The sequence below is a fragment of the Aquila chrysaetos genome, chromosome 2, assembly GCF_900496995.4.
Source record: "Aquila chrysaetos chrysaetos chromosome 2, bAquChr1.4, whole genome shotgun sequence".
Lineage (NCBI taxonomy): Eukaryota > Metazoa > Chordata > Aves > Accipitriformes > Accipitridae > Aquila > Aquila chrysaetos.
This window is the reverse complement of record NC_044005.1, coordinates 42,896,056-42,913,040: the sequence shown is the minus strand read 5'-3', so window position 1 is coordinate 42,913,040 and position 16,985 is coordinate 42,896,056. Positions and strand designations below refer to the sequence as shown.

Here is a 16,985-nt window from a genome sequence, read left to right as displayed (position 1 = left end):
GCGCCGCCCCACGGCCGTCGTGTGCCAGCGCGGGAGGCGCGTCCCCGCCGCCGGCGGGCCCCGCGCCAGACCCGTGACCTGAGGCGCGGCCGGCCCTCTCCGCCGGCGGCGTGGGGGGGGGGGGGGATGGTGCGGCCGGGCGCCTCGCCCGCCGCTCGTCGGGCGGGGAGGCGGGGCCGCGGCAGCGGTGCTGCGGCCCCGCGGGGCTTCGAAGGCGGCGGCGGCCGCCGGCGCCGCAGCGGTGCGCGCGGCGGGGCGGCCGCGCCCGCGCCCGTTCGAGAAGCTTCCCCGCGCGCGGCGCGGCGCGGCGCTGCGCGGGGCCGGGCGCCGGGCCCCGCGCTCGGCGCGGGCACGTGACGGGCAGGCGGGAGGGAGGGAGGGGGGCGCGAGCCGGCGGCGCGCCTGCGCGCGCTGCGGCGCGGTGACGTCACCGCGGCGCGCACGCACGTTGTCCCCAGCTGGCGGACACACGGTCCGCGTGAGGAGAAAGGAAGTGGGAGGCCCCTCGCCTCGCCGCACGGTAACTACCGGGGAGCGGGGGCGGGCGCCGGCGCCGGCCGCGCCGCGCGCCGGCCCCGCGCGCCTCCCGCCCGCCCGCCTCCCTCCCTCCCTCCCTCCCTTCTCCCTTAACTGCGAAAATTAACACCAGGCGTAGGCACGAGGCGACGGGGCCCGGGCCCGCGGGCCGCTCTCCGGCGGCGACGCGAGGCGCCGCTTCGGGGCCGCCCCGCCCCGCCGCGCGCGCGGGATCGCCTCGGGAGCGCGGGCAGAGCCGCGGCGAGGAGCGGCGCGGCTTCCCCACGTGCGCCGGTCCCGCCGCCCTCCGCCTCCGCCAGCCGGCGCTAGGCGGTGGTTCCGGCCCCCGCCGCTCCCGGAAAGGCCCGGGCGGCTCCCGCCTGCCCCCGTCCCGAGGCTTCCGGCTGGGGGCCGTGCGGGGGGGGGGGGGGCGCATTAAAAGCGACAAGTGCGCCGCTCGGTCCCTGGCCGTGACGGCACCTGCCCCCGGCGGGGCGCTCGCCACCCCCTTCCCCCCCCTCCCCGCTCCGCTGCATCGGGCGCAGCCTGCCGGGCCGGGGCCGCCCCTCCGGGTCCCCGGGCGGGCGGCACCGCTGCCGCGGCGTTGAACGGCAGCGCCGCGCGTTCGGCGCTCGCTGCCATTGGACCCGGCGCCGCGCTCCCGTCGGCAACGCGGCGGCGGTTGGCGGGCCGCGCCGCGGGTCTGGCGCTCCGCTGCGGGAGGGCAGCGAGATGTCGTCATCGGCTCGCCGCGCCGAACGGCGCCCGCCCTTCGGCACGGGAAACCCGCGCGGAACTCGTCGGCCGCCAGCGTCGCGTCCGTCGGTCGCGGTCCGGTCTGCAAGGCTGGGGTGGCGTGAGGTGTTGCCTCTCGGATGTGAGGTCTGCGGGCGGGCGGGGAAGGGAAATCCCTGCACCCGGTTAGAACTTCAGCTTCCACAGGTGCACGCGTTTTCCTTGAAACGCCGCGCCTTAATAAAACAGGCTAGAGGGTATGACCAAGTGTAATAAAACGTGTGAAGCTGTTCTGGTAATAGACCGCGGTAGCGCTGAGATAACGTAGCTTTTGGGTACTGTAATTGCGCATAATCGCGTTGTAACCACGCACGTCTTAGACTGGCTTGATACCGTGTGCGGTGCTTACGGTAGAAATAAATACAACAGCGCAGCATAAGAACTTTAAAAGTTGGAAAACAGAAACTGTGGCTCAGTAGCTCTTTGTATGCGTAGAATTTTCGCTGAGTGCATGGTGGTTGAGCTTTTTTGAATTTATTTCTGGCACGTGTGAGTTCTAGCTCAAGGAAATTTAAAGTTACAGGCTCTCTGTGTATCTTAAACCAGATTTGAAATAACTTTGGTAGTGTATTTCTTTCGTGAGCTAGTACGATTTTGATGTATATCGCACAGCATTAATATAGACTCACTTTATGATTGTATGTTCGATATACATGTAAACATGCTGTATGTGTACCTAGAGAGAGTAAGTTGGTGGAAAATCACGTACAACTTAGGATGTGATTTCTTTCTTCTCACTCCGCACATCTCATTTTTAATAGAGATTTATATTTCTATTGTGTTTTTATAGGTGCACGTGAAAAAGCTTTTTTGGGGGGATAGCTTTTGTGTTGCTGCGACTTAAGATGCGCTCTATTGAAAAGCAGGGGAATGTTCTTAAAATAGAAAATATGAAGCTGATTTTGAACAGCCAATTCATTTTGTGTTCTAGATTCTATTAAGTAGTCGTGGGTGGGTGGTTGGTTGTGGGTGTGTTTGTGGGGAAGTGTTTCCTCCTCAAAGCAAAACTGAAAACCAGATCATGTAACTTCACGGATCTCAAAACCTGTGGAGAACAGTTTCATGTTTTTCTTCCAATTTAACTTTTACGTGAAATTTTAAAGTGCAAAGCTTAAAGGGTGGAAGTAGGTCTCTCATATTTCCTAGGTGTCAAGAACATTTATCGCAGAGTATAAATTGCCTGCCTCCTGAGCTTTGAGGTCATTTCCCACATGCATGCGGCAGCTGGTTTGCACAGAGGAGTGTTTCCTTCTACAGTAACCCAGTCCTAACAAAATAAATATGTCTTATTGAATGGCTAGTTCACTTAAAACTTGTGAACTTGAGTTAATTCTCTGGAAAGACATGTGATCGTTTGCAAGCAGCTAACTCCTAGCGATGGTAATTCACTGTTGTCTCTGGTTCCCACCAACTAGACATTTGATACAAAAGTCAATCATTTTTTGTCAGTCTTGTATTCCATATATAATAAGGATCAAAATACAAACATCTGAATGTGCGAATGGCATTCTTGTGAGTTACCAGAAGCGCTTACTTTAAATTTTCACACCAAGGAAGGTACAGGCTGTTTGAAAAATGAAGTTGTTTATGATCTTTTGCTAGAGTGTTGACATAACACTTAACTTGTGAAGTAGAAACACAAAAGTGGAGTTGTGTATGTAAAAGATAAAGGTAACTTTTTTAGTTCCCTAAACAGTGATTAGGCTAATCATAACAGTACAAATGTTTTCTTACTCAATTTAAATTATTTCCATAATTTAGAAGATAGAGGTAGCTAAGGTTGCCTGGTGCTTCACATTCATCCATTTAATCTTAGCTGCATGGCTTTTTGGGGGGGTAGTTTGTCAATTTTGCCCCAAAGCTTATCTGTTTCAACTATTTTTTTTTCCCCTTTTATTCTTTGTCTCTGCCTTAGACAGGAGTTTAGAAGTTCTTGGGGTTGGGGGCGGGGGGGGTCACGGGGTGGGCAAAGAAGTCCCAAACACACAAACTCAGTCTTTTTCAATGAAGAAATTTGGGGGAAATGCTTTTAACTTTTTTTTTTTTCTTTTTCCTTTCTTTCCCCCTTTTCATCTTTCAGGAGTTTGGGACCTCTAGGAACTCTTTCTGGCAAGAGCAAACGACTTCTGCCTTTGTGTCAGAGATGAAGAGTTGAGGCAATATCAGAACAAAGAGCACTTTGAAATATCAAGCGAAGCAAGGAGTCTTCTTGTGGCAAAGCGTTACATGAAAACGCAGTTTAAAGATGTCATAGCCCCCATGTCCATAAGGCCTAAATTATATACACACAGGCAACCTTGATTTGATATATCCTGATTGTCCTAAATTATATACACACAGGCAACCTTGATTTGATATATCCCAATTGTGCTCGATTTTATAGTACTGATTATCTTTTAAGTTTTTTATGTGGAGAACTGTTACAAAAAGGATTTCTCAGGAGACTTAATTACTTTCTTAGACTGTATTTGAATAATTTTGACAGGTTTTTCCTTTTTTCCAGAATGGTGAACACACATAGAAGTTTATCAGAACTGTGCAGAATTTGCAGTTGATTTGAGAACTTGTAAGAGTGCTCATCATGGAGAAACAGCAGATTGTCTTGGGTAGCCGGGATGGTGGGACTGTGTCTGGTGCAGCACCTGCTTTTTTTGTAATCTTGAAACAGCAGCAGGGAAATGGTAAAGCTGACCAAGGAATCCTAGTAGCAAACCGTGATGCTTGTGCTCTCGCCAGCAGTGTATCAACTCCAATAAAATCCAAAGTCAAGACCTGCCTCCCAGCTGACTGTGTCTCAGGGGGCATTACCGTCACCCTAGATAACAACAGTATGTGGAATGAATTCTACCATCGCAACACAGAGATGATTCTGACGAAGCAGGGGAGGCGCATGTTCCCATACTGCCGATACTGGATTACAGGTCTGGATGCCACTCAGAGGTACATCCTAGTCATGGACATATCCCCTGTGGACAATCACCGATACAAATGGAATGGCCGTTGGTGGGAGCCCAGTGGGAAGGCAGAACCGCATGTTCTCGGGCGAGTGTTTATTCATCCAGAATCTCCTTCCACTGGCCAGTACTGGATGCACCAGCCCGTATCCTTCTACAAACTCAAACTTACCAACAATACCCTGGACCAGGAGGGTCATATAATCTTGCATTCTATGCACCGTTATCTGCCACGACTTCACTTGGTGCCTGCAGACAAAGCTACAGAAGTCATTCAGCTCAATGGCCCTGATGTCCATACATTTACCTTTCCACAGACAGAGTTCTTCGCAGTTACAGCCTACCAGAACATCCAGATTACCCAGCTGAAAATAGATTACAATCCTTTTGCTAAAGGATTCAGAGATGATGGGTTGAATAGTCGACCTCAGCGTGATGTGAAACAAAACAGTAACTTAGAATTGGAAGCAGGTGATGTTTTTAGCGCTGCTAGCATTCGTGGTCGCCCTGCTGAAGTTGACGCATTAGATTTGCATCAGAGAAGTTTAGATTCTTCATTCATTGGTCAAAACCCATCAGACATTGATCTGGACAAAGAGTCCTTTAATGCAGAAAGGGACTTCCTGGGTTTCCTGGACACTGACCTGTCTTCGGGTGATATGCCAAAGCTAAAACAAGAAGTCTCTGAAAGGTGGGTTAACATTCTATTTTTAGCACAAATACTGGTTGAGTGGGGTGTTTGGTAAAACATTAAATAATAGGATGCTCAGTATACAGATTTACAGCTAAAGGTTGCCTGACCTGAAATGACAGAACACTTAGTATTATTAAAAGCTTTTTGTTGCTTAAACAGTTATCTTATCGGTTTGGACTTTCTAATGTGTCTGAAGAGTGTAAGAGTTCAGTATTTTTTCCTATTTAACTCCCTTTGTAAAGAAGTGTTGAGGGATTTCTGTTAACCCTCTTGGCATTTTAGAAGACTAATTTTTCAGAGTTTTAAACAAACCACGTTGCAGTCATCAAAACATTGCCTTTCTTTTTAGGGTTGCTTACCACAGCGACATGCTGTCTCTGTATCTTCAGTTTTCTTTAGTGGATGGGTGAGGATGTGTGGTGTGTATGGGTATTTAGGTTGGGTATGCGTAGGTTTGCTACGAGGCAGTTGTAACTGGCAGCACACTACTTTTTTGTCAATAGCTGTTTGTGTGAATTCTTTTATTCCACAAAGTGGGATGAGGTAGCCTGCTTGTTGGTAGTCAGGTGCCTTATGTTTGCTGTGAGGTAAGAGAATCTGCACCTACAGAAGTACTTCAGAATAACTGTTAACACTGTTCAGACCTTAATTTACTCTGTGGTAATTTTATGTCTACGTCCTTATCCAGTATTGACTTTTTGAACCGTTCCATTCATATCACCCGAACAGGAGTAAAGCAATCTAGTGTATATTGAAAGCCTAGCCATAGTACCGAACCTTCTAAGCAGTGAGTGTTCATGTTGGTAAACCAAGCCTGGCAAAACCTATTATTTTACTCCACTTTCACTTAGTTTCCAAAATCTAAACAATAGAATAGAGCAGATTTGGTGAATAGTTAGTCTGTGTCAAGAGATGCTAGAAATACTTCAAACCTGAAAAGTGATTTAAAAAAATAACAAAAAAAAGGAGGTTTCTCTCCTGCCATGTTTCTTTACGTCTGGCCGTGAATACCAGACTTAACCTGCCAAAGACTTAAGTGACAAAAGCAGCCTTATGTAGATCAGTACACACAAGAAATTATTTAACTGCAGGATATCAGGATGATGTTAATGGTGTAATTAGAGGTCAGTTCTTAGGGGAAACAAAGTTACACAGTTTGTTTCAAAGGCTGTATTGCTATACATCAGTGTGTTTCAGAGAGGACAGAGGTTTGGTCGATTGTTTGGTTTGGGGTTTTTTTTTTTTTTCCTTGCAGAAGGCATCTCCTTGCCTTTTAAGTAACTGAAAAAACTTCAGATTACAAAGTTCTCCGTTCTTTGAGACTTTATTGAGTTTAGTTGTAATAATTCTTAAGAATACTAGAATTGTTTGGGGTTCTAGAGTGCCCTAAACTTTCTTTTGCGATATTTTCCAGTGTCAGTGTATTAGGAAGAAGAACATCTTCTAGACTTCTCCAAAAATACTGTTTTAAATTCTAGAGAAACCCATCTTGAAGACTGAAAGTACACTGATCTCAGAGAGGATGGGCTTTCTTTAGTTCCTAAGAATACAGCGTGGAGAAGTGTTTAGATAACTGTGCATATTGGAAGTAAAACAGTAAAACTCTGAAAATAATTACTGAAAGGTTTATTTTGTCCTCGAAGTAGTTTTTCTTTCTCCTTGGGGTCAGCTGCAGTTGAAAAAGTTAAATTTTTGATCATTTTGTTTGCCTGAAGAGGGTCATTGCAGCAAATTATTTGGAGAACCATTTGAATTGAATGACTTGGGGTTTTTTGGTTCTGTTCTTTCCCAAGGAATAAAACCCATCATTTTAAGGACTCGAGGACCTTCCTTAAGAACAGATGATGCAAATTGGCAGACTTAATTTCTTTTAGTCCAGAGCATGTTAGATGCCTTCCCTGGTTTCACCTCCGAGACAATTTATCTCTGAAATGTGCTAAAAGCTGCACAGACAGGGAAAGACCGGAAAGGGTTTTTCTCTATTCTGGGCTTGGAAGCATCTATCATTTGATGAATAAATGTCACCACAGTCCTAGAACTACCCTTAAGCATTGTCCAGCTTTTCATTTTATGTTCTTGTAATCCATGTGAAAAAGTCAGATTCTGTACTTGGAAAGAGAAAAATTGATCTCATCCAAGAACTGTCATCTTATGTGCTGGAGTTTTTCAGAACATGAGTTCTCCTTTTTCCTTCAGATCTGTTCACAGTGTTTTCATGCCATGCAGTTGAGAGCTGTTCATAAATATGTCAGCCTTTCAAGGACAGTGTTGAGTGAGTGGTATTTTTCTTTATCAAACTAGACATCTTAATATTTACATATTAATCAAGACTGGGGTTTTGGGTTTTTTTCTGTCATAGGCAAGCTATTACTAGTACTTGATAGGCACTATCTTGCTTTTATGCAGGGTAGTGATTTCTGCTGAGTTTAGATTTGGGTGAGAGTCAGAAGTTGGGAACTGCTGCCTCTCAGGTAATGCTCACTAAAGGAAGTGGAGTTCCTAGTGCTGTAGTATCTGGTATTTCCCACCAATGCTCAATTTTTCTGATATTTTTGAGAATGGAACTATGTAAAAGGTTGCATATACCTGAGAATAATTTTAATCTTGAGGTATTAGCACACTTTGGAAATAAAGGACTGTTTTCTTTATACAAGGTAGTATGGTGTTTTTTTTTCCTGTGGCCTGGTAGTATGTTTAGTTTCATCAGGTGGATTGTAAAGAAAACAAATGTTTAATGTGTGTTGTGGACAATTCTATAGGAATGTTTATGCCTGGAACCACTCAGATGTTGGGGCCACGGAGGGAACCACAAGCAAACTTTATGGGTTCTTAAGTGTTGCAGGCTAATGTACCCTTTCTCCCTTCCAGGGTCTTTTGAATTTCCTGCTTCAAAAATACAAATACTGTGGGATTTTTAATGTTCTGATAGCCTTGTTTTTCTAATTTAGTTGTCTTGTGTTTAGCCTGACAGTTTACTTTTCTTCTCTCTTTGCCTTCCTTTTGGAAGAGGAAGGCAAGTGATCATCCTTCAAACCTCAGCCACAGATTGCTAGGTTAATTACAAAAGAAATCAGATTTTTTTTTTTTTTCCCATGGTATATTTTAAAATGATCCATAAAAAGCCCCACATATGTCAGTACTTTCAATAAATGAGCAGCTAAATGGTTTTTAATTTGGTAAAATGCAAGAAAGTGTTTTCTCTGCTTTTACTGTTTTATTGCAAGGGTACCAAATACATTACTTGGGGTATAAAGAAGTTTGCTTAAATATGAGCATTGTTCCATATCAGCTGAAGAAAGAGCTAGTTAAGACATTATTTCACCATTTTTACCTGATCTCAGATTAAGCTGTGGATTTTGAGAGGACAAACGTGCATGATTCATCTTCCCATAGGATATAGGAAGGGAAGTTTCTGTGACTGCTTATGTTGCACATAACTTCACAAACTAAGGGCCAAATGAAATTACTTCAGTGCTAAAAAGCAACTTTTTTGCTGTTTGAAAAGTTGATAATTGCACCTGAATTTATCTAGAAAAATGCTGCACAGCCTTTTGTGCAAATACTTGATCTTCTCATACATACACATACATGGGTGATACTTCACCCACCCTTGTCACCATCTGGCTTATGGTTGCTATATGCAGAGTAACATTTGTGTCTAGAAATTTCATTTTTTACAACAGGGGTTCTTTGTTTTGGATACTATCCAGATCCCTAATAGAAAGGTAATCCTTAGCTTGAGTATACATCTTCCAATAGATAAAGGAAGATGGCTATGTAAGTCTAGGCTTTAGTGGGGTTCCAGCTGGAAACAGTAGAACTAAAATGAGAAATTTATTTCTGGACAGCAAATTTATTAGGTTTTTTGGTCTCTTTATTTTAGAGAATTTTAAGGTAGAGGAGCAGATGATTCAGATCTTAATAGCATTGGCTCTAATTGTGGATCTGCTGTACTGAATGAACCTCTAACTGTAATGTGACAGGATTTTGAGTTGCCTATAACCTCTAAGTGGATTGTCTTAGAATTTCTTTTACAGTAAACTCACTGAAGAAGAAAGGCTTTTTAATCTTACATTTGACATTCTTAATTAAATGAATGCTAGAAACGTTCTAATAGGAAACTCATTGGCTAGAGAAGACAGTAGAAAAAACAGGACTAGAATGCCACTCTCCCACTGCCTGCTATTCCCTCACAAGGCAGGTTTTTACTTAAAGCTTAATTCCGGTTACCTAGCATCCTTCTGAATTGCAGCAGGTTTTCTAGATAGGTTCTGTCTTGTTCTTAGGAATTTTATATATAAATATATAAATCTGTGTCTTGACTGTCTGCTTCCTGTTTTAACACTGCAGTCTTTCTTCATTAGGTGGAGACTCCCAACTCCATGTTGTGACTCTTGTGTGTCCCAGCTTTTCTCCCTTAAGTATGTCCTCAGTCTATACAAGGCAGAAGCAGCCTCTTCCTCCACATCTGCCCCTCCCTCAATCCCAGCCAGGGGTTCAACAGAGCATAGTCATTCTTTAAAGGGGGGAGATGGATAATAATAATAAAAAAATACGCACACTATAGATATATATCTCAATATTCCCTTTATATATAATATATTGTTATTAAAATAATGTTTTTATGTTTGAAATTATGTTAGCATTAACTAACATTAACAAATATTGTTATTTTTAATAATATTTTAATAACATAAGGTTTAAAATTCGAATAATAATTTAACATAATTAAAATAGGATAGGACAAGGGCTAATGGCTTTAAACTGAAAGAGGGTAGATGTAGATTAGATATTAGGAAGAAGCTCTTCACTGTGAGGGTGGTGAGGCACTGGAACAGATTGCCCAGAGAAGTTATGGATGCCCCATCCCTGGCAGTGTTCAAGGCCAGGTTGGATGGGGCTTTGAGCAACCTGATCTAGTGTATGGCATGGGGAATGGACTAGATGATCTTCAAGGTCTCTTCCAACCCAAACCATTCTATGAGTCTATGAAAATTATTTATAGTATCTTATAAAATATATATAAAGGAAGTATTAGAATACTATCTGATATGTTTAGTAAATAAGTTCTGACTATTATTTTCTGAGGTTTGTTGTGGATATGAGTTTCTGGTTTCATATCTTAGCTGTTTCCTCTTATGATGAGGAGCCAGCTTCTGATGCACTGCTGACTGCAATTTTTTGACTGATGTGTCTGTCCCTCAAAGAAGCCCATCATTGGAGCGTAACTGGCTGCACTGTTAGTTTTCAGTATCTAATTCATGGTGTGTCAAATTCTGGTTAGGTTAATACTCAGCCTTAGTGGAAGGTGGAGCATAATTCAATAGGATATTAACATTCTGTAAGTGTTCGAACAACAGTTGAATTTAGGGGTCGTCTGTATGTGGCTTCAGGATGAATTAACTAAAACTTTAGTTAAATCATGTAAAGTGAAGTGCATTAAGTGCTCACTTGGCTTCTTATTTGCAAGCACCGTGGCTTTGGTATGGTGACTTAATGAGTTACACAGCAAACTAAGGCCACTTCCGAGCACTTAAATTGTGATCACTTAGCATGAGTTCACGCTGAGTCTCAAATAGGAAAAGGTGCAAATGTCACCCTGATACTACTAGGGAAGGAAATTGTGCTGCTGCCTTCAGATAAGAAGTTGGATTGTTTTTAATGATGGCAATTTTTTTTTTCTTGAGCTCTTACTTTTAAAAATGTAAGCTTGTAAATGACAGCTTATTTAACAGACGCATGTCTCGGACCATTTTGAAAGTTTTTTACAATATGTAGCCAAGGATTATGGGAGATGATGGAATTTCGGTAAAGGAAGGGATTTGATAAAGATCTTGTGTTGTGTTTTGTTTTTGTCCCCTCCCTCCCACCCCAGTCCCATTGCTAGCAGTTATGAAAGCAGTTCCCGTGTGGCATCCCCATTGGACCCAAATGGACACTTTAATGTAGTCATTAAAGAGGAACCAGTAGATGACTACAACTATGAGTCAAGTATTTGCACACAAGGAATAAGTGTGAAACAGGAAGACACAGATGAAGAAACTGATGAGTATTCCAACACTGATGATGAAGATCCCATCCTACAAAAACACCTGATGAGACGCAGTGAAACAGATGGAATTGATGGAGAATTCCGGTCTAGGAAGCGTGTGCTAACCAGTCCTTCAGGTGTTGCCAAAGCAAAAATGTTAAAACTGGATAGTGGGAAGATGCCTGTGGTCTATTTGGAACCTTGTGCAGTCACAAAGAGCACAGTGAAGATATCTGAGCTGCCACAGACCATGCTCTCTTGCAAGAAGGATAAATCCCCTTTGAGTGCAATACTGGATTCCTTACCTGTGTGTTTTGAAAATCACAAAGGCTCTTGCTCAGGCACAGCTACTGTAACTGAGGAGTTAGTTATGAAAAAATCTCCTGGGGGAAAAATGTCACAGAAATACTCTTCAATCAGAGAGGCCCAGTGGGGTCTATCTAAATCACCTAATTTTAATCTCAGGGGCTCAGTAAGTTGTCACTTTTCAGCTAAAGAGATCTGTGGAAGAAAAAGGCCTGGCATACTGAAGAATCCTATGTCCCTGAAAGGCTCTGGTAGCAATCAAAACACCCTATCATCAGTTACAACTAAAAGAGGAAGGCCACGGAAACTGAAAATTTCCAAGGCTGGTCGACCACCTAAAGGTATAGGGAAAACTGTAATAACGAGCAAGAACAGCTCTCTCGGGCCTGGGAGTATCCTTCCAGATGTTAAGCCGGACCTTGAAGATGTTGATGGAGTCCTCTTTGTGTCCTTTGCATCAAAGGTAAAACCTAACTGTTTTGAGTAAAATTCAAAACCTTCTATAATGTCTCATTTTTAAGCCCTTTCTACTTATAAGCTGAAGGTATATTTTCTTTTAAACCAAGTTTTGAGATTTATGGCCTCTTTCCGAATCTGTTCTTATCTTGTCTCTATGTTAATCATAACATTTTCTTACTTCTTAGCAACTTGGGGGGAAATAGTGGGATCTAGAGTTCTGTATAAAAGAATGCATGCTTGTTTATTAAACAATCCCATGGTTTCAATGTTTGGGTGATATTTTGATGTAGCCTAGTTTGCATCTAAGTCAGTGTTTTAAGGTATCTTATACTTATTCGAGGCTCTTTATGTACGTAGGAAGCTCTTGACATTCACACTGTTGATAGAGCTGGAGGAGAAGAGTCGCAGAATCTTCAGGCTCCCTTGTTGACTACAAATGATCCAGGTACATTTTTGTATTTTTTGTAAGTGGCTATTCCCTGCAATAAGGGAATTTGTAAAGACACACTGGAAAATTAATAATTTAAGTCAATTTTTTGCATGGTAAATGTTTTTTTATATGTTCTCTCTGTTTTATTTTTTGAGTTAGATTGTCAAGCAAGAATACAAGTACTGGAAAAGGAATTGATGGAAGAGCTGAAGACCTTGAGGCATAAGCAAGTAATACATCCTAGCCTTCAGGAAGGTAAGCAGGCAGTGTACATATTGTTGCACCTGGTTGTATATTATACTTAATCATACTGAGTTGATAATTTCCTTCTGGATGTAATACTGTGTATGCCCAATACAGCTGGGATCTGATTTTGGTTATTTTTTTTCAAATGCAGGAAAGTGTACAGGTATGTATGTACAAATGTGAGAATATGAAAGGAGATTTCTGTGAAACTGTCAGTTTCCCTCTTGCCACTTGTGGCAATGAGAGAGAATCTGTGGTGTCTGACCCGTTTTTTTTTTCTTAGAGGCTTTAAAAGTTCAGTCAGCCAATAAAGATGGTTTTGTTTTCACACATTCATGTTGCAAACTAGAAGAGGTGGAGGAGGCAAAAGATGAATCCTGAATCTCCATCACCAGAGCAAGAGGCTGCATGTCATTATATACCTCTTGCAGAAGACGCTGAGCCTTCAGACTTCAGGCAATGCCTGTTTCGTAATTTGCTAATCCTTGTAGAGAGCAGATCGAGTTGATTTTACTTCTCCATAGAAGATAGCCACTTCCTGGTAGTGGAAGAGCTAGAGATCCAGAAGCACTTCACTAGGACTACACTTGCTATGTCTGAGTCTGTATTTCTTTGAGTCACTGTAGATCGAGGTTCACTAGCCACATAAGAGGGCCAAGCAAGGTATTTCTAGCTTGTGATCTTTTCTTTATATACAGTATTATCCTGAGGTCAGATGGAAGAAAGTCAAGGATCAACACAGCAGAACTTAATGTTCTCTTTACTGATGATGTTGAAAGTCTTCAGTAATAGTAGTCCTGAGACCGACGGCATTAACATAGGCATCAGAACAGACCATGAAGAAATTGACCTGAATGGAAGTGTTGTACCTCGTGTTCTTGAGGTTCTGGCCCTGAATTTTTCAAACATAACAACTGTAATGCTGTAGGGATTAAGACTCCAAATACCAATCTTGACTCTGATACTAGTTATTTTGGGTCCTCACAGAGCTTCTACTGTGAAGAACCCTGGATTGTCTTGAATTGTTTACGCACGGGGTATGAGGAGAACTAGCCTGTCATTTTTTGCAACCATTTAAAGGGGTGCCTTTGCATCTTGCTAGTGTTGAGCTTACATTCCTGTCTTCCACCTTGGCAAAGCAGTCATAAGAAGGGTAGTAGAGAACTCTTAGAGCTCTGTCCTGGACGTGGTAGGCATGAAACAAGATAACCCATCTCCAGCCAGGTTGTACCTTGGTGGTATAGCATCAGCGTTGACAGTCATATCATGGATCTCTAAATGCAGTTTTCCCCTCCCATGATTCCAGAAATAGGTAGCCCTATTTTCTAATGACCTCACTGGCCACCCTGCCCTCACAGGTCTGCGTGTGTTGTCATATTTTAAAAATGGTGGTAAAATCCCTTGTGTGGTCAGCTGCTGGTGGTGCTAGATACAGCACTAAGCAAATGTTACAGCAGTGTTACGGCTTTTTAGGATTATATTGTGGGCCTCCTGGAGGTTATCTACCTAAGAAAAGTATAATGAAGTTACGGTACGTTGGCAACCACAACACTAGCAAGAGCTGTTTTACTCGTGAGATGATCCTGCAACTGGGAACGTGTAAAACCCCCATGGTTTTCCTCCACCTTCTAAATGAGTGGTGGTAAAGTGTGTGGTACCTTCTGAAGGGTGTTGAGCAGTTCACAGATACTACAAAATGGACAAGAAAAGTCAAGCATCAGGCTAAGAAAAAGAGGTCTGAAGAATTTTGATTTTCTTAATGCTTGTGACTGTCATTTCCAGTGTTGGATGGTAATCTGCTGAGCCTGTTAGATGTTGAAATTGTAGTTCAGCAATGAAGAGAATGACCCTCAGCTGTCTAATTTTTAGAGGGAAAAGAAGTTATGTGAAGACTATTTGCAGCAAGAGCATTACTACAGATAGGTACAGATGTAATTTGGTCAGGCTGTGAAGTGAATTACAATACATGTACTTTTGTTGGCAGACTTCAGCTGCTGCATGTGAACTGGAATTAATCTTTATTCAGATTACCTTCACCTTGCAAAAAGTTACAGATCTATTGCCTTCCATTGCAAACTTGAGATCAGGAAAGGAACACGATGTTAATGGAGAGAGGGATTGTTCGGGGTTTTTTCCTCCTCCTTTCTCCCCCTGCCCCCAACATCATCAATAAGACATAAGAAGGTGGCTGGGGAGTGCCTCTAGGCCAAACTCAAGGGCTGTATCTTTTCCAGCCATACTGATTCTAAGTAGCATCCTGAAGCTTGGTGCAGCCTCATTAGCCCTCTTGATTCTGATACTTGTTCTCCGAAATTTCTTGGCCGCAGAGCGTGACTAATACCTCCTCGTCATCTATCACAGAACAGGCAGAGGCATGGCTCCCTCCTGTCTGGAAGATGTGAAATGTCTGTTTCTAAATGTGCTTTCAGCCATTTTTTAGAAGCTTACTGTCTTTCTTGTCCTCACTGCAGTTTGGCAAGTGGACGTAGCAAATGTTAACTCTGCTTTTGGTTTTGGAAAATGTAGTTGAGAAGCTTAAGTTTGTTTTTGAGATTCACTGATGATGTGTTGGGGTTGTACCTGAAACCCACAATTGCTGTTGATTTGTGAAGTTAAGAAAATGGTGATTGAGGCTATCTAGATCTTAGAGGCACCAGGACTGCAGGAATAAGATGCTTCAGAAAGAAGGGAATTCAACTTAAGCATGTTAGAAGGAAGGCTCCTGCTGGAGTACTGCAATGCTATGGGATGCCTCTTCTATCTGAGCTAATTTGAATCCCTTATCATATTCCTGGAAATCAAAGGCACTGTTGTCATGCATCATATTTCAGATTTAGCAGCTGCATCTGATGGAGAGAAGAAAGTTCTTAAGGTTCTTCATTTGCCACTATTTGATTACAGCAACTGAAAATTAGCAATACTCTGGAGATGATAGAAATCAATAAAAGTGATTGTTCTTGTGTCATGTATGGTGATGTCTGTACTGACATAATACTTACTGTTACCATTTGTTCTCTTTAGGCTGTCTGCATTCATTCCACGTTGCACTTGTTGGAGTCATCCTCTTGGTTTTGTCTGGGTGTTTTTTACTTCATGATCCTAAACTGAAATAATAGATTTTGTGTATGAGTGATGTTCTTATTTTTGTTTGAGTGTTAAACAAAGCTAAGCTTGTTTTTGAAGATGACAGAATAATTCAAATGTAGTGTCAAGAAAAATAAACTGTGTATGCTTTCCACTTTATTTTAAATAGAGTTTGAAAAGAAATGGATGGCATCTTGACATTTTGCAGTTGACATGTTTTTATACAAAATGCTAGATTGGCTTGCTTGCTGCTCATTTTCCCTATGTAGATTTGAAAATTATATCTCACTAGACTGTCTTTGATAAGACTGTTAGTATCAGTTTAAACAACCATCTCTGAGATTTGTTCCGTGGTGATTGTTTTCAGGCTGCCAGTAATCAGGTCACTGTGTTGCCACTTATGAACATAAATGTGTACCACCAAAACAAGGTTTCTACTGTATGTGCAAATACTACTTGATGTGTCCTGAGCCTTGTCAGTTCATACATTTTCAGTTTCAAAACTCGCATATTTAATACATGAATTTCAGACTTGTTGGCAACAGGAGCAACATTTGTAGGTTTCTATAGCTAAAAACCAAAAGAGATGTTCTGAACTCCAGACTGTGAGCTGAATTTGATTGACAACAGTCATTTCTTGAATTCAGTGTAATAATATTTTCTGAAAAAGGTACTAAGTCAAATTTACTAGCTTGTTTTTTTCCTTAGCATTTCTGTATCTACATTTGTTTTGCCATGGATAAAGATAGCTTTTGTGACTGGGTAAAGTCTTTCAGTTTGAGTATTTTGGGGGAGTTGATGAAGGGGGGTGTTGTAGGCAGTTAAGCATTTGTGGTGGCATCAACAACATGGATTGTTTAGTTTCTTTATAGCTGTTTTTCCTCCTGCTTTTAAAAAAAAAAAGTGCCAAGCTTGGAAAAAAAATATCCTACTGAGATCTGGATCATTTGATGAACTAGTCCTGAGAGTGCTGTCTGAATACAACTTTATTTATATAATAATTTACAAACACACACACACTCTTCTTCAGAACTAAAATGTGATTTGCTCCTGGCTCTTATTGCTGGTTGAAACTGAAGCGTGTGTGGTACATGTTCTTGCACAAGAATGGCGTTCAGTAGAGAAGGGGATGTGTAAGTACCACTGGCAGGATTGATAATTTATGTAGTGACATGAAATGCGAAATAGTCAGCTGCATTGGGTTCAGGCAGTAACTCCAGCCTTCAAGGATGTAAACAGTGCTAACTTCTTCAAAAAACGAACAAACAAAAACTTCTATTGTGAGAATTATTACTGCACTGGCACCTTGCTTAATAAATTTCTGTGGAAACTTTAGTAGTAATCAAGAAAACTATGAGAAGTAATTCAATTTTTTTCTTGATTTCCCATTCCCTAAAACACTTTTTAATTCATACCCTCTGCAAATCCAGTATAAGTAACAATTCTAGTCACTAATGCTCTTTTTCAAGT

General features: G+C 42.4%; 1 protein-coding gene across 8 annotated transcripts in view; it reads left to right on the top strand.

Annotated features, from left to right (window-relative positions):
* The window catches only part of MGA (MAX dimerization protein MGA), a 65,773-nt gene that overhangs the window by 9,341 nt on the left and 39,447 nt on the right, over window positions 1-16,985 (top strand). For 7 of the 8 annotated variants that reach the window (XM_030034908.2, XM_030034899.2, XM_030034915.2 and 4 more), the window contains exons 2-5: window positions 3,815-4,956; window positions 10,835-11,759; window positions 12,113-12,200; window positions 12,345-12,440. In XM_030034908.2, coding sequence (XP_029890768.1) covers window positions 3,893-4,956; window positions 10,835-11,759; window positions 12,113-12,200; window positions 12,345-12,440 — 2,173 coding nt within the window. In that variant the 5' untranslated portion in view covers window positions 3,815-3,892. Of the gene's footprint in view, window positions 1-422; window positions 521-3,814; window positions 4,957-10,834; window positions 11,760-12,112; window positions 12,201-12,344; window positions 12,441-16,985 lie in introns of those variants that run through there. The other variant, XM_030034890.1, reaches the window with a different exon arrangement.